General features: G+C 53.0%; 1 protein-coding gene across 2 annotated transcripts in view; it reads left to right on the plus strand.

Annotated features, from left to right (window-relative positions):
- Positions 1-22,917, plus strand: part of INPP5D (inositol polyphosphate-5-phosphatase D) — a 110,215-nt gene that overhangs the window by 12,752 nt on the left and 74,546 nt on the right. For both annotated transcript variants that reach the window (XM_053655249.1, XM_037143965.2), the window contains exon 2: positions 289-352. In XM_053655249.1, coding sequence (XP_053511224.1) covers positions 289-352 — 64 coding nt within the window. The remainder of the gene's footprint in view (positions 1-288; positions 353-22,917) is intronic.

The following is a 22,917-nucleotide window of genomic DNA, read 5'->3' on the forward strand; positions in this document are numbered from 1 at the left end:
GACTGCTTTAGCTCAGACCACAGGGCCTTCAAACGCCAAGGTCAGTCCTGCCTGGGAGACCTTCCTGCCTTTCCCTGAAGCTCCTATGTGCTGAGGGGTGGCCCGGGGGCTCACTGAGCCCCAGGCCGCGACACCCAGATGTCAGGACAGATCTTCCCCTCGTCACAGCTGGCTCCAAAGTCCAGAGACTTCATGCTCCAACTCCTGGAGCCGTGTCAGGAATTGTCACTTGGGTTACCTGAAAAATGTTCCCATGTGGGTTCTGACAACGTCTTCCTTCTGTTCCAGGTATCGGAACTGCGTTTACACCTACCGGATCCTGCCCAATGAAGAGGACAAATTCACTGTCCAGGTAAGCCTTTGGTGCTTCTCCTGACCTCACCTGGCGGGAGCCCATGGTGGCAGAGACAGTGACAAAGAGGAAGAGGACAAGTGGCATGGGCTGCCCATGTAGCCTGGACAGGAAGTTCCGGCTAAGCCTGTCTCTCTCCTAGAAGCTCCTGGTGGGGGTGGCTCAGCAGGGAAGCTGGTGCCGCCAAGGGCACCTGCTCCGGGACCTGGTGGAGCAGGTAGAACGGACGTTTTTTGGGTTCATGGGTATGAAAGGGAGGCTGTGGTAAAGGACCCGGAGGCAGAGAAAAGGGAGCCACTGTGGCATGTCGGTCACTTCCTTCCATGGCTGCAAGGGCTGAGGGTCAGTGGACCCGGAAGGAGAGAAGGAGGGGAACTTGCGGGAGGATAGACCGGACTTTCCAAGGGGCGAGACGGCTGCCTGGTGAGCACGAGACAGGACCTTTCCGTTGGTACAGACCTGTTTGTCACACCACGTGAAGGGCGCATGTGGGGAACCTGCTGTTAAACGTTAGGGAACAGCCAGCTGCGCCACTCCAAGTCGGGAAGACCACCCTACGCCCAGCTAGTGTGACAAACACTAGGGCTTTGTGTGACCACAGTGCATGACAGCTAAGTGACGTGGCGGCCGGGGGAACTATTTTTATCGGCTGCGTTAAGAGAGCAGGGGGTTGGGCAGAGGGAGGAGGGGACACTCTCAGTGGGGGCAGAGGGGGCACATGCAGATCGCTGGGCTGTGAGGACAGGCACCCACGTGGCGACCAGGGCAGCCAGGCGAGCCCAAGGTGGGGACACCATGTCATGGAGGAGCAGCAATGGGGGGCCGTGGGGGTTAGTTGAAAAGAAAGTGGGGGTGGAAGGGGCACTATCCCTGTTCTGCGTGTGAAGAGGGTGATGCGTTTTGTGCAGAAGAGGCAGTGGTGGAAGCAGAGCCGAACTCGAGGGCAGGACCAGGGAGAAGCTCCAGGCCCCTGAAAACATAATACCTACAACAGGATCTCCACAAGGTGCCGCCCCAGCGGGGTCGCTCCGCCCGATCAAGGGTGGGCTGAGCACTGCTTCTGGCTTCTCTGTGCCTCCCGTCCAGGCAGCTGCTCCAGCGTCTGAAGCGTGTCCATTTCAGTGTCCTCGGCCAGTCTGGTCACCAGAAACAAGCGTTGGCACACCAGGTGCACGGCTGTCCTTTTGTCGTGGCTGCTCACCACGCAAATAGGGGTCTCTGAGTGGGCTCCTCACCATGCCAGAGACGTGGCCGCTGGGGTGGGGGTGGGGCACTGCGTGGGGCAGGCCGTGGGCCCCGAGGGCCTCCGTGCTCCCTCCCACGTCTAGGGCTGCGTGGGCTTTCTTGGGGTGGCATCCTCGACAGGCGCTTTTTGCTGAAAGGAGTCTAAACTCTCTCAAGTTGAAAGTTGGCCGATGTGTTTGATCTTTTTCCCCTTGTGGTTTGTTCTATTCCTTCAAAGTGAAGCAGACTTGAGGTATGACTTGGCCTTAAGCTGGAAAAGACATGACTTTGCGGCTTCCTGTATAGAGTTTGCACCTGGGGCTGGCGAATGTTAGACCGTGTCTACCGCCCGTCTCCTCTTACGTCCACACATCGTGTGTTCCTGGGGATGGCAGCCAGTCCTGCAGCAGCTGCAGAATCAGGGGCATCCCTGAGTTACGGGGGATCGCAAAGAACAGAGACTCCCTAACTCCTGGAAGGGGTGGGCGGCCTTTGCGGAGGAGATGCACAGGGCAAGCAGGGAGAAGGCCCGGGACCCTGAGGGCACGGCTCAGGTGCCACCACTGCTCAGCCCTGCTCTGTGAGCTCCTCTCGGTTCCCAGTCCCAAGAGGGAAGCTGGTTGGCAAACCCCCACCGGCTTTTTCTGCGTGGCCCGTGTGGAGGCCACGGGTCTTCGAACAAACCAGCTGTCTCGAAGCAGGTGCTGCCCACCCCCTGGACCTGGGGGTCGAGCTGTGCGGGTACAGAGTGCTGCTCCCTGAGGCCCACGCTCAGCCAGGGTGACAGGCAGGCAAGAGCTGTGGCCCTGTGGGACACGTCTGCCCTCACCCCAGCACTGGGTCTGTGACTGCCGTGGTGGCCGACACCGAGTAACCAGGGACAGGGAGCTGTGGGGCCTTCGGCTGCCCGAGGAAGGGTCCCCCTGAGATACACCGTCCTGTAAGAATACAGCACCTCACTAGAGTAGTAAGAGTAGACTCCTCCCCGAAGCAGACCGAAGCAGGTGCACAGTGAGACGGAGGCCTGAGGCGCTTCGACAGGGCCGCCGGGGGTTTCAACCCGAGTTCCTCTTTTCTTGTTGAGACAAAACCTCGTACCATTTTCTGAGCTGAGCCAGTTTCTAAATAACTCATTCCTCACATCTGAGTCTGTGAGGGCCACCAAAGAAAACTCGGCTCCCCAGATAAGAACCCAGCGGCCTGAACCGCTGCCAATTGAAGCACCCAAGGCTTTCGTCGCTGTCTTATGTTAATTACCTCCGCTCTTCTCACGGGGGCTTCCCAGCGAGGACCAAAGAGCCGCCGCATCCTGTATCCTTGTGCTTTACAGGGTGGCCTGTGCACGAGGGGGGTTCCCCCATTTCGGTCAGGAAGAGGAAGGTCCTGACACTTGGTGTCTTTATTCTCATTCCACAGATTTACGAAAAAAATCAGAGGTGGGTGGGGAAGCTATAAACTAACTTCAGGCAAGCCCTGTTTTAAGGATGGATGGACTGAGGCCTGCAGAAGGTGGAGCCCACCACACCCCTCCCCGAGGGGGTGTCCGTGCTTGGCTGGGTGTTGGGCCCCCTGGGGAAGGGCGCACTCTGCCCCAGGAGTGCAGGGAGGCAGGACGACGTAGCCTCTCAAGGGGAGGGACTCCCTGTCCTAACCACGGTGAAGGTGACACTCGATCACGGGGATATTGGACCTTGTTGTAAGCTGGTGAGGGACCCGGACCCGAGGCAGACCCCTCTGCGCCCAGCTGGTGCAGTTCCAGTTGTTGCCAGCTGTGTGGCCTTGGTGAGGCCGCGACTCCACTGGAAAGTGGCAGTCACCACTCACCTCCCTGAGCCCGCGTAAAGGCCCAGCGCAGGTGGGCGGTCGGCATGCACGGCTGCTGCCACCACCAGGGCTGTCTTGATTGTGACAAGGAGCAGGCGTCAAACCATCGTGTCTGCTAACCCGTGTACGTCAGGTCTGCTGCGTGTGCAGGTGAGGGGGAAGGGCAACGGAGGAACCTGTGATGGAGAGAGAGGGAGAGAACAAGGAAAAATAAAAAGGAGAGAAGGGGCAAAAGAAAAGTCAGAGAGGAAGAAGAAGTGAAGGGAGACGAGGGCAGAGTGGAGTGGATGAGGGTCGGGGGCAGCAGAACTGCCCCACTGGGCTGTGGGGTGGATGAGGGTTGACAGCAGAGATGGAAAGAGATGTGGGGTGAGGAGATCGCAGAGGAGGGGGAGGTGGGGTGGGGGAAGGGAGGCAGGCGGTGTTCTGGAGTGTTCTAGGCCGCACCTGGGTGGCAGACTCTGTGGCCGTCATGCTTCCGTGCACCTCGCCCTAGACATTTCTGTGTCTTGGTGGCCTCAGCAGCATGTGGCATTGTTAAGTTGTTGTTCAGCTGTGATCCTCAGGCCTGGAGAACCTTCTAGACTGGAGGTCTAGACTGGATATGAGTGGCCAATCCTCAGGGGTGTCAGTGCTCTGAAGGCTGGGTGGGGCCAGAAAGGCAGGTCCGCCAGCCCCGCAGGCCTGAGTTTCCCGCACCGGAGACAGGGCTTCTTGTAGAACCCCGACTCCTTCCCTGACTTGGAACAGGGAAGTGACCCTGCATAGGAGCGCTGAGTCCAGAATAAGCTGTGAGCTCCTGCTGCCTGTTAAAACAACATTCTTCCCTGGGAGACTGAGGACCAGTTTGCAGTCCTGATGGGCCAGCTTGAGGGTGATGGAAGGGAGGCCTCGGGGCTCCCCTCAGACCAGTCCCGTAACTGGCTGCCCCAAACCCCGTGTCTCAGTCCAAGTGAGTGGGCCCCTTTGAGAAATGGGGCCCCCAAGTCACGAGGCCCCATCCTACCACCCTTCCCCCTGGTTTTTTCTCTTGACATCCTTCCTACCAAGAAGAATAAAGCAGCAGAAAATAAAAACCAGCCGCAGTCCCCAGCCACGCTGATATTCTCTGTGAACTTCCTGTCTTTTCTCCTGGTTGACACTGCGTCCAGGGCTCTGACTGCTGAAGTGAAGACAGGACCCCCCCCCCGCACAGGCTTCACTGCAAGTGGAGGCTTGGGGGGCGGGGGGGGGGTGACGCTTTCAGCATTCCTGCCCTCCTCCCCGACTTAGAAACCCTCCCGGCAGTGCGAGCCGCTCGGGTGAGCCACTCATGACTCAGTTCCTGGCCTCTGACGGCGGCTGTTACATAGCTCTGGGCAGTGTGGCTTTCGGAGAGAGACGAGAAAACAACTTTCTACAAGCCGCTCCGTCACAAGTGTCTGGGTGGGTCAACGGCTCAGCCGTTGTCGTGAAGCTCAGGAAGAACATGTGTGGCAGCTGCTGTTGTTCGGAGCGGTCACCGAGGGAGACACGGGCCCGACTGACCTGCCGGGTGAAGGATGTGGTGCCCAGGCACACTCCCTAACGTTGCACAAGAGGAGCGGGAAAGGCTCCGGCGACAGATGCCACGCAGGGCCAGGGCGGCCACGTGGCACGCCAGGGCGGAGCGAGGGCAGTGGGTCTTGGCAGGGGTCCCTGGAGGCGTGACCGCCATTTCCGGGGTCTGCACTTTAATTTAATTTTATTTTATCCTGTGGCCTGCTGTAAACCACAGACAGGTCTGTTGTCCAAGCTTCTGGGTATCGCCAAACAGCTTCCAGTCACCCTCATATTCAAAAGGGAATTGGGCGGAGATAAGCTTCTTGGGAACCAGGTTGTCCCTCAGAATTCCACCCAGGTGTCGAGGACTTGAGTGACGTGAACAACCCCAGATGGAAGTGCCAGGGCCAGGCTGGTGCCGTTTCCACAATAGGGAACCGGTTTTTCCCTTTTCTGCTCTGGAGCCCAGGGGGCGGGGTGGGATTCTTTTCTGCCCCTGCCATTCCTGGAAGGTGTTCAACGTGTTTGCTTTGCAAACTTGGGTCTTTCTTCAGCTCAAACGGCTTTCCTTCCCTCTGTCTGTGTGCATGTGACCTTCTGGTCCCCAGGTGCCACCTCTGCCTCCCAATGGCCGTCTTTACTTTCTCCCCTCCCCTCGGTCATCTCGCCCCTGGTCCACCTCGCCTCAGGACCTGAGCCCATTTCCTCTCTGTTGCCCAAAGCAGATCTCACTGGCGTCCGCACCAGCTGTGGCTGGTGGGTTTAGGTAGGGGAAGGAGGCGAATGTAATCTGTGAGATGTGAAGGGGAAATTCTGCGGAGCGCCAGGTAAAGGTCTATTGGTCTTAGATGAAATGGTCCCTTTTCTGTCTTTGGAAGCTGTCCCGAGATGAGATCGCTGGGGCTGCTGCCACCACCTTGCAGTCAGGAGGGTGGGTAGCTGGAGAGTGAGGCCAACACACAGAGGGCAGAGCAGGAAGACGGAGTGAACCTGCATCCTCAGCGATGCCACTGAATGAACCGAACAGAAGATCCAGCCTGGTCACGGCGCTGCCTCCAGACTCCCTGTGTGTGAAGGAACTGATTTCTTTTCTGTTCAAGTAGCTGAATTGGGGTTTTCTATTACCCGCAGTTCAAAATATCCTACTGTGCAAAGGTTTGGACTATCCCGTGGGGATTCATCCTTAACCACCCGACTTTACGTACTTGACACTAGCGTTGACTTCCTGTCCCGGAATGGCTCTGGGTACGTGGTGGGCACTCGGCAAACATTTCCTGAAGGATTTAATTCCGCTGCCCCCGTGAGAAGTTTTTGGGTTGGGTAAAAAGTCCATTATGTTTTTTTCCATAAGATGGCTCTAGTGGTGCTTAGTTGTCTTTAACTTCATTCAAAACAGTTTTGTTAGATTGTATTGTGACAGCTGTCCTATCAGTGGGCATTTAAAAAAGGATCAAAATTGGTAAATTTTTTGTGCAGCCACTTTAACATTGAAGATGGAAGATATACAACATTTTTGGTGTGTTATGCCTTGTTATTTCACGAAGAGTAAAAATGTAACTGAAACACACAAAAAAGATTTGTGCAGTGTATGGAGAAGGTGCTGTGACTGATCAAACGTGTCAAAAGCGGTTTGCAAAAGTTTCTTGGTACTACTGACATTTTGGCCGAATAATTCTGTGCCGTGGGGCTGCCTCCTGTGTTGGAAGATGTTTAGCAGCCCCCACCCCGCGCCCCCCCCGCCTCTCCCCACTGGAAGCCAATAGCGAGAGACAGCTGACAACTCAAAGTAGCCAAATCAATAAAATTACTCGTGAAAATGAAAAATGTGCCTTGTCTTACAGAAAAAAAGTAACAGACATGTCGGCCAGCCCAGTAGAAAGCACCGCCTGTCTCCTTTGAAAGCACGGCTCACTCTCCTTTGCCGCAGTTTGCGTTCTCACCGGGCCTCCCCTGTCCGCCGTGTCTCTGGGCTCGCTGCTCTCGCTTCTCACACTTTGGTCAACTTCGCCCGCGTTCCTTGCCTGGTGCTCCGGCCCACGGTCTCGGTGTTGCTGTCACTCTGTCCACTGTGGGCTTTGATTCCGACATTGCCTTTTTCCTCTGTAACTGGCCCCGAGTCTGCCGTCTTCCTTGTGGGCTTTGCTCCCGGGTTGTGGAGGCCTTTTCACACCCCCGTGAGGATGTCCGCTGCTCCCCAGCGTGTTTCACGTGTTCCTGCAGCAGCATTTTCAGGGACTCCTTTCCCCTCTGAAACATCGGGACAGCGGAGTCCTTCTCACGTCGGGAGGTACCCGGGACCAAAGTGGTAGTTGATGTGACGTGCACACAGTACCTGACATGTGGCTCAGTGCAGAGCTGCCTCACGGTTGACGCATGTGCCTGCTCATCGGGCCCAGGTCCCCCGACTCTGAAGGACTGGGGAAGGCAGAGAGGCGGGCGTCAGGGTGGGGCTGGTGCCCAGGGTCCCAGAAGAGGGCCCTGAGAGAGGCCTTGAGGGTGCGAGGGGCCTGAGGGAGGGCCCCGGACCTCTACCCACCTCATCATCTCTTCTCTTCACTGCTCTCACGGACTGAGCCCTATTAGCAGCCAGACCCTGGCTCTACTCGCTTTAATCGAGTCCTGCGAGGGAAGCGTTGTCATTATTCCCACTTTAAATACAAAAAAGCTCGGGCTCAGATGGGATCACATTGTTTGCTGGGTTCATACAACTAGTCAGTGACCAACGACAGATGTCACTTGATCGGCTGTGCTGTGGCTTAAGGGTCAGACAACACTTCTCCTTCTTGGCTTGGCCATCGATGTGCCCAGCAGCCTGGGTCCCCTGGACAGACAGTGAACGCCATGTTGAGTCATGCTGCCGTCATGTTTGGCTACTGGCCTTCCGCTGGCCACAGAAGGGTGGGCCCAGCTCACCTTTGGACCATTAGCCTCCACGAACGAGGCTGCACTGGCCCTACTCTTAAGCCAAGTCCAGCCAGGTCATGGCTGTGTCTGCTGGCCATGCTCCCTGTGGGTCGGCACAACTTAGCTCAGAGGTTGCCACAGCCACCTGTTCAGTCACTCAGCAAACGTCAGCTGGGCACTGGTGGTACAATCGTCAACCTCGTAGATGCAGTCCTTGCCCTGAGGGACACTCAGTTGGGACACTGAAGACAAGCACTTATCACCGTGATCCCCTGAGCCCCAGATCTGTAGAGCTTGAAGGAGAGGCGATCAGCTGTTCATTTATACAAAGAGATTCACCGTAAGAGAGCAGGGTGTTCCCAAAGTCCTGGCGGTTCCCTGGGAGGCTGACGGCCCATCTGAGGGTCTGCCTGTCTCTCGGTCATAAGTGACTTGGGAGAAAGGGTCCTGAAATCCGGAAATAGGCCCTGGCTGGTGTAGCTCAGTGGATTGAGCACGGGCCTGCAAACCACACGATCACAGTTCGATTCCCAGTCAGGGCACATGCCTGGGTTGCAGGTCAGTTCCCTGCAGGCCAGTTCCCAGCAGGGGACGCACGAAAGGCAACCATACATTGATGTTTCTCTCCCTCTCTCCTTCCCTTCCCCTCTAAAGATAAATAAATAAAATCTTTAATAAAAAAAAAAACTTAACACACACACACAGAAATCCTGAAATAAAGAAATATGTTTTCTAAAATCCAGGGTCTCAGCCTGACCAGAGTGCCTCAGTGGGTTGGGCATCATTCACACAAAGTGGAAGGAAGGTCGCCGGGTTGACTCCTGGTCAGGGCACAAGCCTGGCTTGCAGGCTTGGTCCGCGGTTGGGACGGTAACGAGAGGCGGTAGATCAAGGTTTCTCTCCCTCCCTTCTCCTTACTCTAAAAATAAATAAGTAAATAAATAACAAAATCTTAAAAAGAATAAAATCCAACGTCCCTGACAAATGTATACTCTTAAAGACTCTAGGAAGAGGTCTGAGCCCCTCATACTAGGACCAGGACAGAACGTGAGGACATAGTCCCCGGCTTTAAGGAGGGAAACCAGACATTCAAACAAGTTGATTTAAGGGTTACTCAGAAATCTGCAAGAAAGGCGGTCGGCGGCAGGGGAACCAGACAGTAGAATGGCTCTCTCTTCCTGAGAAGGCATTGACGAGATAGTTACCCCCATGAACTTGAAACTGCCCTCTGCCCCAGGATCTTTGCACTTGCTCTGACCTCTGCCAAGGACCCTGACCCCCAGATCGCCACGTGGCTGACTTCCCTGACGTTACTCCCAGGTCTCCCCATCGAAAGTCACGCCCTGCCCTGCCCCATAGTCATTCTCCATTATATGCCTGTTTCTTTTTCTTCGTAGCCATTAACGCCGTCTGCAATGATATTTAGTTTCCTGTTGCCCCCGTAGCAAATTACCATACATACAGTGATTTAAAAACAACACAGCCCTGACTGGTGCAGCTCAGATGGGTGGGCATTCTATTGCAAGGCAGAAGGTTGTTTGTTCAATTCCCGGTCAGGACACACGCCTAGGTTGTGGGTTCGGTCCCCAGTCCGGTGAGAGGAAGCGGATGGATGTTTCTCTCGTACACCAGTGTTTCTCTCCCCTTTTCTTCTTCCCTTCCCCTCTCTCTAAAAATAAATATATAAAATCTTTAAAACATTTTTAAAATAAAAACAACACAAATATATCATCTTACAATGCTGGGGGTCGAGAGTCCCCAGTAGGTTGCCCCGGTTAAATCAGGTGTTGGCAGGACTGTGATCCTTTCTGGAGGCTCAGGGCAAATTTGTTTTCTTGCCTTTTCTGGCGTCTAGGGCCCACCTGCATTCCTTGGCTCCTGCGGGACCCCTGTCTCCGTCTTCAAAGCCCTGGTGGTCAGAGCTTCTCACCGGGCCACCTCCGAGGCCTGACCCTCCCACCTCCCGCTCTCCCTTGCAAGGGACCCTCAGGGTTAGAGTGCGCCCACCTACATAATTCAGGATGCTCTCCCTATCTCAAGGCCCACACGTCAGCACCTTTAATTCCCCCCGCACCTCGGTTCCCTCACTCCTTGTAACCATGTAGAAAAGTTCCAGGGACCAGGTTACAATTATCTCTGAGGTGGGTCATTGCTCCACCAGCCGCGGTGACTCTTGTTATTTACTGACTCAGTCTGTTGCCATCTGTCTCCACCGTGGGCATGTAAGACCCCAGGGAGCTAAGACCATGTCAGTTTTGCTCACCACTGTATCTGCATCTCCTACAAGAGCACCTGGGACATAGTAGGTGCTCAATAAACATTGGCTAAATGGCAGAATGATGAGGTAAATTTGTAATATGAGCAAGGGGGGAAAGGCCTCCATTTCTTTGCCTCTGAATAGAGGGCAGTGGACTGGAGCCCTCCAAACGCCTTGCTGCTCCAAGATGCTAGGACTCCTTCTGGAACAGTGACATCAGCCAAGGCTTAGGAGCGGGGCTGTCCAGGGTGGCAGTGTTAGCTCGGTCCCGCAGTGTCGGGCACAGTGACTGCAGCGGGGACGGGGCAGGGGTGAAGTGAGGGCAGCGGGAGAGTTTGGGGGCGAGCTGCACTGTTCCTCATCGGGGGGCCACCCCAGGCTTCCTCGCCCCCGAGGCTGCTTCCCCCACGCGGAGGACTCAGAGCTTGTCTGCCAGCTGTCACTTCTGAGTCTGCCAGACGACCTCGGGAGTTTCAAGGAAAGAAAAGAAGCAAGCTGCTGGCAGGCATCAAGGGGATATGTAATTAAGGATAAAAATACCCCTGCAGGCTCCTGCAGACGGGCATGAAGGCGGCTCCTGTTCCAGCCGCTGGACCTGTGTGGGCTTCCGAAAGCCGATCCGTGCAGGCCTTGGGCGTGGGGGAACCTGAGCGGCAGTCAGCACGGTCTGCGCCCCGCCGCGCCCCACGGTCTGCGGGTCCGACCCGGAAGGGAAGGCACCGCTATTGCCTTTGTCTGGGGAGAGAGAAAAGGAGAAATGGAAACAGCAAAGGAGAAGACGAGCTTCCCTCCTTGCATGTGTCAGAGGGAAACGGCGCTGTTATTTATTTTATTTATTAGGTTTTTCGTGTCGTAATGTTCTTTGGCTGATCTCTTCCCCTTCTTTCATCCAGTCCCCCTCCCCTTTCCTCCCCTCCCACAGCTGTCAGTCTGCCTCTGTTTCTATTTTGTTCATCGGTTTAGGGAAATGGCTCTTTCAGAAAGCAAGTGCTGAGTGTTGGAGGGGGAGGAGGATTTAGAGACTCCCAGCAGCACCCGTCCTGCCACCTCCCCTTCGGTCTGGGTTGAGCCAGGCCCCGGAGCCTCAGGGCCACGACTGCCTCTGGCCCCCAGGCACCCAAGGCAGCCTCTCCCCACCCCTCCCTGCACCCACCCCTCCGCATCCCTCAGGCCTGCCCCCGGCTTTGCACCTAAAAGGGTGTATTCCTGCCTGCCCCGTGAACAAATTTCGACCCCGTGATGAAAATGGTTACACAGGAAGAAGCAGAAAGATCAAACAGCGAGTCCTGAGAGAAATGGGGAAACAGACTCACTTCCGATCTGAGCTCGGCCAAGGTCCTGCTCTGTACACAGCTCGGCTTGGCCCGCAAAACTGCTCTCCTAGCTAACTTGTCTTTCTTTCTTCAAAAATATATTAAGGATTACTGCAGATCTGTCTTTGTCATTTCTGCTCTTTCTCTCAGCAAAGTAGTAAGTAAGGGTGAGGAACTTCAAATTGAAAATATGAAACAGAACTGAACCTTCCACCCCCCGCTACTGAAACATGCCTCGCTTCTGGGGGCCTTGTCGGCGTGCATTTAACTTTAGAACCAGACAGGTTTTCATCATCTTAAAAATAGTCTGGAAGACGTTGTGTTAAGCACTTGAGTGCTGGCTGAGGCATCTTCACCAGTCAGCAGTCCCCTGACATCTGGGGCAGAAAAGACTTGCCGAGACTCGGCAGACACAGCACCGTGCTGGTCAGCTAGCGCGAACTGGACACGGTTTCAAGTGCTCTGTGATTCCCTTTTGAAGTTTAGTGGCCCGCAGAGTCGGACCTCCGGCAGTGAAAGAAATTGTCCTGGGGTGTGACGTGCGGCATGGTGACTGTCGTTAACTACACCATATCGTGTATCTGATAGTCACGGAGAGAGGAGGTCTTACCTGTTCTCATCACAACAAAAGGTACCGTGTAACGGCGTGGTGACTGATGTCAACTACACTTACGGTGGCGATTGTGCTGACTACCCCATTGTACATAACCATCAAATCATCAGGCTGTACACCTGGAGCTGACGTAATATTATGTGGCAGTTGGATCTCAACATTTTTAATGTGAAAAAACCTTATTGGAAACGTTGCCTAGAAACAGATAATAGTAATAATATTAACAACAGCATCATTGCCCGGAGTCCTAGGCTGCCCAGAGCTCTCTCTACCGTTAGTGCGTGGTGACTTCAGGCCTCGTGCCCCGGCAGAGCTGGGCGAGGCGGCGGCCGCTGGCCCTTCGGCCACTGAGCACTCGGAGCACAGCGAGTGTGACCTGGGGTGTGCAAAGTGTAAGAAATGCACCAGATTGCAAAGACTTAGTCCAAAAGAAGAGGAGGAGGGGAAAGAATAAAGATGATAATACAGCTTCATTTTTATTGCATATTAAAATCCTAATATTTCAGATCTATTGGATTCAATAAAATATATTCATCAAATTAATTTCACCTGACTTTTGAAAACTTTAAAAAATGTGGCTCCTAGAACATTTTCACCCACATATGAAGCTCCTGTCATTTTTCTGCTGCATGGCGTTGCCCTGGGGTCTTGGGACGCAGAGTGTGGCCCACGGCTGGTGGGGGGGCCTGTCAGGTACGCAGAGAATCGGCACACACACAAGATCTCCCAGTGATCTGTGTGCTCGTTCAAGTCTGATGACCACATGGAGGTGGGGTGAGAGGCAGCGAGTCTCAGCGAGGAGGGAGGGAGCACCCTTGGGGGCGGCCACTCCAGACGGCAAACTGCCCATACCCATGAACATCTGTAGCGCCTGGGCCCTGAGCCGGGTGCCCCCAAGGAATGTATCTAACGGGTCACATGGGCTGAGATCATCTGTACAGGAACATTCTCTGTGGCCGTCCTCCAAACAGGCACCAGCCAGAACCAATGAGAAGCCTAAACATGATCAATAGGAAACTGTTACATCGACTGCAGTCCTGCCAGAGGAAGCCGCAGCAACTGTGGCAAAAATCAGGGCAAAGCTGCGTGTCATAAGCTGGAAACATCTCCGAGTATTGGAGGAAAAGCTGTCACGGGGAGAACACTCTGTGAAGAGTGTGTTTGTCTAACCACAGTGCCCCACGCCTGAAACCAAGACCAAGGGATATTGGATGTTAGCTGTAATTGAACACGAAAATGTGAGAAATAAATACATGTCCACCAAAATATGCACTGCGTTAAAACCGGGCGAAGCGGTGGGATGACAGTGTAGCCCGAGAGTGTGGGGTTTCGTCTGTTAGGGGCAAGTGTGGACACAAGGTTGCCCAGGCGTCAGGGAGAAGCCGGTAACTGTGGGGCGAGAGTGGGGATTACGGGGGGGGGGGGGGGCTTCTGCTTTCCAATGCACACCCTTTCTTGACCGTTGGGACTTTTTTAAGTCATGGCTGAGCTATAAATTTATACAATAACTTCTTCTGTTTCACATTTCACCCCTTGTCTTTCTTTAAGAATTATTATAACAGGAAATGGGATCGTTCAGACATTGTAGGGATAAGATTGCTGTAGTCTGAGGTCCCAGCTGGGAGCCCCAGCAGACAAGACTGGGAATGTGCCTTTGACCTTGACCCAGTTTGAAAAGGGCTCCAGTGCGGGGCTGTGAGTCTGGACTCCACGCTGCGGAGGGCAGGGAGCCTTGCTTGCATTGGGATGGTTTTTAATGGAGGCGGAGTTCACACAGCATCAAAGTGACCACTTTAGAGTGAAGGTTCCATGGCATTTAGTGCTTCTGAACATCTTCGTCTCTCCAGAATAAAAGGCCATACCCACATCATAATAACTTAAAATCAGTTTTGTAAAAAATTGCCTTTTATTCCCCATGGCCCTTGGGGAAAAACATATGTGTTAAATTTAAATCCCCCAAGGCAAAGACTGAGTGTTGTGGGTGATTTCTCTTTTGTCTGTTTTTTAAAAATTTGTTGTTATTTAAAGCCCTGGTTGGGGAGCGGGCAGCACAACCACATGAGTAGGGTACCACCCCCCCCAAGGCAGGCCAGCTGGGAGTGCTCCCTGCGGGGCAGAGTGACCTCCTGGGGGGCCCGCAGCTCTGCTCCCTGCAGTTTCGCCTGTTTACTTTCTTTCTCTTTTCCTCTTTTATTTTTGGCTTTTCAGCCAAAGCGAGAGACGAATTTGCTTTTTAAAAGCATTCACACAACACAGGAGCACAGAGAGTAGAAAGTGAAAGCCTACCCTTCTGCCTGACCAGCCCACACCCCCCGCCTCCCCGGGGCAAATCTCTGTTTCTTGTGCATTTGCACAGAGATGCGAACCTGTACAAATATACTTGTTTTAAAGAATAAGCGGGATGAGCCTGCGCATAGTGCCCTGCAACTTCCTCTCTTCCCACACGACCTGACTTTCAGGTCTTTCCGAGTGAGGTCACGTTCCTCTGTGCTTTCCTGGAGGGGCGGGCCGGCCGTTTTATTCTATTTTTTAATCGAGGTGTAATTGACACACACTGCACTGGTGTTACGTGTACAACGTGATGATTTGTTGTGTGGATCTGCGGCGAACCGATCAGCACAGTAAGTCTGGTTAACACCCTGCACCACCTAGTCACCCGTGTTTTGTGACGAGAACTTTTAAAACCTACTCTTTTAGCGACTTCCAAATACGCAACAGAATATCGTCAACCATAGATTTGTAACGGTCACGTTTTAACTTTGTGCTTAACTGTCACACGCGCAGGTCATCGTCCTGCTCCGGGTGGACATCTAGACAATTTTCCCTCTTTGCCCCCCTCGTCACTACAATAAGCAAGGTTCGTGTGCTCTGTTGCCTTCCAGACGACCTGTCAGGAGGCTGTGCAGGTGCAGGTGTTTACCGCAGACGCTGTCCCGCCGCCCCACCCAAGCCCCTCCAATGACTCGTCACCCACCTGGTGTCCCTCGACACCCACCAGGTCCCCACATCGGCTCCTTACCGACACGACTGGTGTGATTTTCACCCAACGGGGCACGGAACGCGGGGCCCAGTGCTCGACGCTGTGTGCCCCTCGGGAGAAACGAGGATGAGCATGCCGTCACGCGGGCACTGGCCTCTGGTGCCTCTTTACCTGTGAATTGCCACCTCGCCTTCTTTGTCAGCTGGTTTCCCCTGTTAAAAATCTGATTTTTTAAAGAAGCTCTTCATATGTTGTGGCACATTAATTTTTTAGTTACTTATCCTATAAATATTTTCTCCCAGTCTGTCACTTTTAAGATTTGTTTATGGTTCATTTGACATGTGGAAGTTTACAACTTTTCTATAGTCAAGTGTTATTATTTACTGGTTCTGGGTTTTGTGAGTCACTCATCTCAATACCATTTATCCAGGGAAAATATCCTTTTTCCTAGCCATGCCGGATATTCCACATTAAACAGCTCCTCCTTTTCCTACTGATTCAAAACGCCATCGTACCGCATGCTAGGCTCCCACACAGTCCCAGTCCGGTTTTGGACGTATTCTGTTCCACTGACCAGAGACCCTTTCTTGCCCCAGTTCAGTCCTGTTGCCTTCCTGGGGCATTCCCGCGTCTGCTCCCACCCCGCAGACCTGACTCTTTTTTAGATTTTATTTATTTATTTTTAGAGAGAGGGGAAGAGGGAATAAAGAGAGGGAGAGAAACATCCGTCTGCGGCCCCTCACACCCACTCCGACTGGGTATCGACCCCACAACCCAGGCATGTGCCCTGACCCGGAATCAAAACAGCGACCTTTCGCTTTGCGGGATGACGGCCAACCCACTGAGCCACACCGGTCAGGGCCACGGTGGAATTGTTATGTAATTACATGGAGTTTGTGGATTAATTAGAAGATCACTCATATCCTTATAGTATTGATCCCCATAGTATTGGAGAATATGGCATTGCTCTCAATTTATTGAGGCGTTCTTTTGTGTCTTAAATACGTTCTTCTATTTTCTTCAACTTTCTATTGTTTGTTTTAAAATTTTTATTTTTAAAGAGAGAAGGGGGTGGGAAGAAAGAGAGAGACATTGATTTGTTGTTCACTTATTTATGTGTGTGCCCTGACCGGGGATCGAACCTGCAACCTTGGTGTACAAGGACAGCACTCTAACCAACCGAACTGCCCGGCCAGGGCCCCACATGGTACTTGCATCCACCCTGCTCCTGGGTGTGGAGTACTTTTAGTGACTTCAGAAAACAGAATTCACCATTTTCTAGTTGCCTTGTGTTGGTGTCTAAGAAAGTCGTGGTTTTAGGAGGTGCTTTTACCTATCTTTCTGAGTTATCTCACCAGTTTTCATTGTTTTTTTTTAATGTATTCTGGCTCCTCTAGGTAAATAACCTTGTAGTCTGCAAACAATGATAGATTTGTTTCTTCTCAACACAACTGATTTGGGGAGAGGGGGTTGTGTGGGTTTGTTCCGCGCCCCACCCCCCACCTTCGGTGCGGTGATGCGGTCCGTGGCGCTGGCGCTTGTTGCCTGGTTTCTGATGCCCAGGAGGCTTCTGCTCTGCGAGGCGGATGCACACGCGAAGCAAGGCGTGAGATGAGTGCGCCAGGAGGCGCATGTCAACTAAACAGCGCCCTCCCTGGAACTGCGCAGTGGCCGGGATGCAGAGAGCCAGGGAGTGCCTTCTCTCTGAGCTAGTGGGTCACTCCAGGTCATAGGGCTGTTTCACTTGGGCTCTGTGCCTGTTGCCCAGCGTCTTTGAGATGCCCCTAGCTTGTGGCCGACACACGTAGGTGAGCCTGCCTCCTGGATCCTAAGCTGAGTCACAGATGTGAGAGGGGGACCCATCAACGCCAGAAACCTACATCCAGGCTGGCCTGAGGCGTGCTCATCCCAGCCCATGTTCGGCCATGTGGCTCCCCGCAAAAATCCCAGAAATGCCTGCGATATTCACAGACAGTGAATATCACAAAAACGCATTATTGAAATCTTTGTGTTTTATAGAAAAGATCACAAACATGTACCCCCTGTGTTGGATTTGGTGTTCTGTTTGCCTGACATATGTTTTTTAAAAATTATGAACCAGTTAAAAGCATTTCTTAAAATTCAGAGATTCTTACATAATGTTCTGAATTTTCAGCTGCCCTGGAGAAAGTTGAACATCTGGTGACCTATATGACCCCTTGGTGATGTGCCAGAGTTGGGTGGAAGCCTCCTTGTTTCAATGAGGCATTTGTCTTCCGTGTGCCACAGTCCCCACATCCCCCTACTGCCTCACTCCCATCTCATTCAACTGGTTTACATCAGCTGCCTGGTCTCTATAGGCAACTGAGCTGTAATTTCAATCGTGTGCCACAAACTCTCCAATTCACCAGGCTAGCAAACATACATTGACTTTCTACTGTGTAAATAATAATTAAACAAACAAACAGGTTCACCTGATTTGGTCTGTGCCCAGTGAACTCCTGCGTGTTCCTAGGATGGTTATTTTCTTTGGCACATCTTACAAACCACACTCAGTAACCTGATCTAGAATCCTGCCTGGGCTGGGCACAGTGCCCCCTAAACTGTAAACTGCAGAAGAACCAGCATACCCATTGTGAAAACCACAGCTTCCCTGGCACCCTCAGCCGGCCGGCCCCCTCCCTCTCTGCTCTCTGCCCAGTTGTGAGCACCCCCGGCTGAGCTCCCTCACCTAGACTTCTCCTCTCGGGGGGGCTGAGACAGGGAACCTTAGAGCAGGTGTAGGTGTTCCCCTTTGCTGTCCGGGGTTTTGGTCCCATGAGAGCAGCGCCTTTATCACTTCCTCCAAGCAGCAGGAGCCTGCAAACGGTGACTCTCGGTTCCTCTGCAGGGCACGTGTTTACCAGAAGCCGCCTGGCCACCACTGATAACCTGGCCTGCACCTCTCTCCCCTGGAGGTCGAGGGGGAGCCCTGCTGGGGAGCTGGGCCACTCGCCTTTGTCACACCATCTTGCCAACCAGAACACTTGGCTATCGTCCCCTTTCAGCTTCTCAAAGTCTTAGCCAATGCCACCTGCCCACGCAGGCAGGCTGGGAGCTTCCCATTTCGATCTTGGATTTTGTGATCTCTTCGTGAAAAAGTGTTTTTCCTAACTGAACAGCAACCCTCTCCACACTCCCCACAATGAATCATTAACCATCTTGCATCAATGGAATTTTTTCCTGACCAGTGTTGCTTCTGGAGACTGGGGCCATGCAGAGAGAAAGGCGTGGGGACAGGAGCAGGCCCATAGGAACTGGAGGAACAATTTCGCCTGGGGGGGGGGGTACGTGTTTTGACAACCAGTTTCCTAGGGAAGAGAACAAGCCCGATGTGCTGTGGTTGCCACTTTCTGTGTTATAAATACTCTTGCCATGGCCCCACCATGGTGGCCACATTGAAGAACCAGCACTTGGTGTTCCGGAAAAGTCGGGTTTAGGGCCAGGACAGGTTGGCAGAAGCTGGCAGGAGCCGGCGCAGCAGCAGGTCCCGCTGGCCTGGGTGTTATAGACTCACACGTGCTGCTGCCCTGGGGGGTGGGCCGGGGGGTCTGCATGCTGTGGGGACTGTCAGTGTCTTTATTAGAGACTCTGGTGGCTCGTTAGCAGTCAGGCAGATTAATAATCACTTCTGTTTGACTTAGAGGCTTTTAAATCCTCAAACCCTTCCTTGTAAGTTGTTTCAGTTCCATTTTTCCTATTCCTTTTATCACATTTGGAGAGGATTTTTTTTCATACCTAAATCTTATACCTAATTTTCCACTCCTCTGAGCATCAATGTTTTTAATGTTGGTAATACATTAGCATATTCAACACACAGCAGGAGCTCCGCAATAACAGTGACCCTTCCTGACTGAAAGCCATGCCCTGGACTTGAATCAACTCATTTAAACTCTGGGCAGAGCTGGTCTTAGAATCTGCGTTCATAGACAAGGAAATTGGCTTAGCCTGAGAGAGTCAAATGCCATACTCCAAGTCACACATCTCTTTGGTGGTGGAGCTCACATTTGAATTTGTAGCTGACGTGGGCTTTTAAAAAGTTAGTTGCAAGCACCAAAAAATCTGAGATGTTATCTGAGCATCTGGCTTTTACCTTCCTTTGAATATTCTGAAATTATGACAATTCTAGGCCTATGTTATCCCATGGGGATAAAACTGGAGCTAAGTGGGAGCTGACCCCTTTAAAGGGACATTTCTCCAGTATGCCACAGTCCCCACCTCTCCCTAGTGCTCACACCCTGCCTGCTTTGCTCACGCCAGCCTCAGGTTTTATGCTCATATTTATGGACAGCGCTGCTTTCCAAGTAAATGTTACTTCCCCTTGCCCAGTCTTTCTTCCATCTTGACCAAGGAAGAAACTGGGACACAGAAGATTTTGGTAAATCAAATCAAATCAGACAGGTCAGAACAAAGTAAAGAACCCATCTTCTGCAACTGGGCCACACGAGCAAAACCACAATGCGTTCTCACTACAAAGCAGGGTCTTTACAAACGGGTTTAACAACTCTGACCCGCAGCACACTTGCATAGCCCTCCCTGTACTGGCAAGTGATGTCTTTTTATCTGAATATGTTCTTTTAAAATGCTTATTATTATTTTTTGTACCTGCATTTTTAATTCACTGAAGCAATCTCATGGCTTTCATTCCGTTTTGTACTTTCTGCATCAAAGGGTCTTTTAAAGATCCTTCCATGGGGCTGTGCAGACTTCAAGACTTTTTTTTCTGGCTGCTGCATAAACACCCCAGTACGCCTTGAGCACACCACACCTGTCCACTGTCCTACCTGCCCACTGTCCAGTCATGGGCACCCAGCCTCCCTCCAGACCTCTGCCACCACAAATCTGTGATGGCCATCCATATAGATGGCCCAACGAGGCACGTGCCTACGGGGGAAATTCCTGGGTCATAAGGATAAATTGCGTCTGATTGCTCAGCAGAATGAATATACTGGTCAGCACTCCTGGAATTCTTTGTAAAACACAGACATTAAGGGGGAAATGGAAGGAGAGAAGGCTTTTATGTATATAATGTCCATTACTAAATAAGGTCCTTTGGATGGAGTTCAAAGTAGGTGCTTGCCTCATACTCAGGTGCCGGAACACAGGCAGAGAAGTTGGAAGGCAGCCTCCTTCAGAGTCCAGGGGCACGGAACTGACAGTGAAGGACCCAGAGTCCTGCAGCTGCTCCGTCCAGGGCAAGGCATCTGGGCCTTCTGAGCCTCAGTTTCCTTATTTGTGAAACGAGAGGACCAACTGAAGCTTGGGTCAGGTTGTTTGAATATTCAGAAAACATTCGTCTTTTCATCCATTCATTCTCAACAGGTAGGGAAATACATGATTCTTGTCGACACCTAAATGTGGGTTTTGTGTGTAGCCAGTCTCATTTGGGGCTTCTGTTATCCCCTCTCACAGGCTCAGGGACTCACTGGGCCAGAGGCTCAGCTATCCAGTAGGGTTATGAACTGGTGCGTGCAGAAGCTGAGGCAGGGTGTGTGCTGAGCCCGGGGCAGGGGGCAGGGGCGGGACGGAGAAGGGTCGGGTGGTAGTGCCTCCTGTGCAGCCGTGTTTGGGGAGGAAGAGGGAGAGAAAGCTAAGGACTTCAACTGATCAAATCTGATTAATTTCTCCGTAAAGTAGGGGTCTGGATTCTTTGCTATCGGCGAAGGACCTGGTTTCAGGGCTTGCAGGTAAATCCTTAGAACAGCCATTAAGGGAAACTTGAGGTGCACAAGTAAAAGGACTGATCTGGAAATTGAGTATCACAGGTCAAGTCCTTCTGGAAGCAGACCCTGGACTCGGGTACCAATAATTCACTGCAGAGAGGTTTCCAGGAGAACCAGTCAGACAGAGCGGGGCACAGGATAGGGATGGGGAGAGGTCGAGCAAATGTGCCTTTTTGGATGAAATCTCAGAGCCAGCCTGATCCTCCAAGGAGCCCTCTAGGATACAGCCCTGTGACTGTACCTTAGGATTTGTCCTGCATCGAGGCAAAGAGCTGGTTTTTTGCACCTACACTCCAGGCACAAGTGGGCTACGTGGCTGGGCCCAGAACTCCCCAGTTTCTCCTGGGTCTCCTTGTGAATGCGGTTGCTCCAGGGCCCAAGGGGGTCACCCTGGGTTACCGGTCGAAGCCTTCAGCAGCAAAGCACAAGGCTCCCGGAAGAGGCAGGATTAGGACCGCAGGGCAGTAAAGGGACCTAGAGGAACTGGGCGTGACAACAGCAGCATTCCATATAAGGACCTAACTGTAACCACACACTTACATTAACACCCACGCTTTGCATGAGCTGCTCCCTCTGCCTGCAGAGATATTTCCCTTGCTCTTTGTTTGCCCAACTGCCACCTTCCTTTGCATCTCAGCTTAACTGTTGCCTCTTTGAGGAATAATCCCCTGACCCACCAGGCGAAGTCCCCGGTACAATAACCTCCAAGGCCTTGTCTTCCCCACGCGGCGTCTGCACTGTGTAATTCTTGACTTCACTGTTTATGGTCTCATGTCTTGTTTCTCTGCTAGGCCGTGAACAAGGCCTGGGTCTGTGTGGGTCCCTGCTGAGTGCTTGTGGCCGAGCCCCGGGTGCAGCATGTCATGGGAGGTTAGTACTAGTAACTGCATGGGGGGGGGGGGGAGCCCGCTGGCTCAGTGAGCCCCCCGCTCTGGTTTCCTCCAGCCCTGCTCGGGTGCAGAAGGCAGACTGAGGAGCTGGTCCTTGGTCACGGTTTTGACAGCCAGGGCCAGGGAGTGGAGGGTGCCATGGGGACAGGATCTCCAGGGGCCACAGTGGGGTTTGGGCTTGTCAGAAAGATGACAGGGCCCAGAGGAGCCTGCAGGCCCACGCAGAGGAAGAGACAGAAGATGGGTGGCCTCTACGACATTAGAGAGCAGGCTGGCTGGGAGGGAGGACACGGGGCTTGAAGCTTTGTCCTTTGTGGCAAGTCCTGGTGATAAAACCAGCTGTAGGGCACTGAACGAGTTGCCTAATCTCTTGAAGCTTCAGCTTGCTCGCTCGTGGATGGAGATAATTATGTCATGAAGTTCAGTTGAGGAAGACTAGGGGAAAGTCCATTCTTCCCTTGAGATTTGTGTTTGTCAGTGTTTGCTGTGTAACAAGCACACGAAAGTCTCAGTAGTTTACAACAAATGTTCATTTTCTTCTCCTGGGTCTGCGGGTCAGCTGCGGCTGGCTGATCTGGGCTGGGCTGTCCTGGACCCCAGGTCTCCATCAAGTCCAGGTCTGCTCCTCATGCCTTTACTCTAGACTGCACTGAAGGGCCAGAGGGTCCTGGAGCAGGTCACAGGGGCCCAGGAGGGGCAAGCAGAAACCACAGTGCCCACTAAGCCAGGATTTTAGAACTAGCACTTTCACCCACATCGCATTGGTCAAAGCAAGTCTCACGGTCAAGGCCGTGAGAACAAACGATGTGAATCAGGGGAACAAAGAGGTGAATTCTTCACACTTGAGGGCAGGATGTCACGAGGTGCCATGATGAGGGTGGTGTGGCTGCATATTCTGGAGCAGGGCGGACCCCGCTGCCACAGCCCCCTCTCTGGGCTTCTGTGCATGCTTGCTCTTGGAGAAGGTGCGGGAACCTTTTCTGTGGTCAGCTAACAGGCGCGCTCTGCCGCTGGGGGTGCTGCACAGATTCCAGCTGTCAGCTGTGACCCTCACAAAGCCTCCATCCTCTTCCGGGGTCTTCACCGTGGGCTTGAGGTCCCCAGGTGAGGGTTCCACCGTCTAAACACCCAGACCACAGGCTGGCGGCCAGGCATGGTCATGCCCTGCCCCCTGGCAGTGACGGTGTGACACCCCCAGCAACCTCAGACAAGCCTCTCAGCCTGTCATTTCAGTACCAGCCTGAGGTGTGAGTCTCCCAGCCTCCAGCCTGCAGCTCCTTTGATGTCAGAGGTTCAAA

The sequence above is a fragment of the Artibeus jamaicensis genome, unplaced genomic scaffold, assembly GCF_021234435.1.
Source record: "Artibeus jamaicensis isolate MK-2021 breed Jamaican fruit bat unplaced genomic scaffold, CSHL_Jam_final contig_944, whole genome shotgun sequence".
NCBI classification, from domain to species: domain Eukaryota; kingdom Metazoa; phylum Chordata; class Mammalia; order Chiroptera; family Phyllostomidae; genus Artibeus; species Artibeus jamaicensis.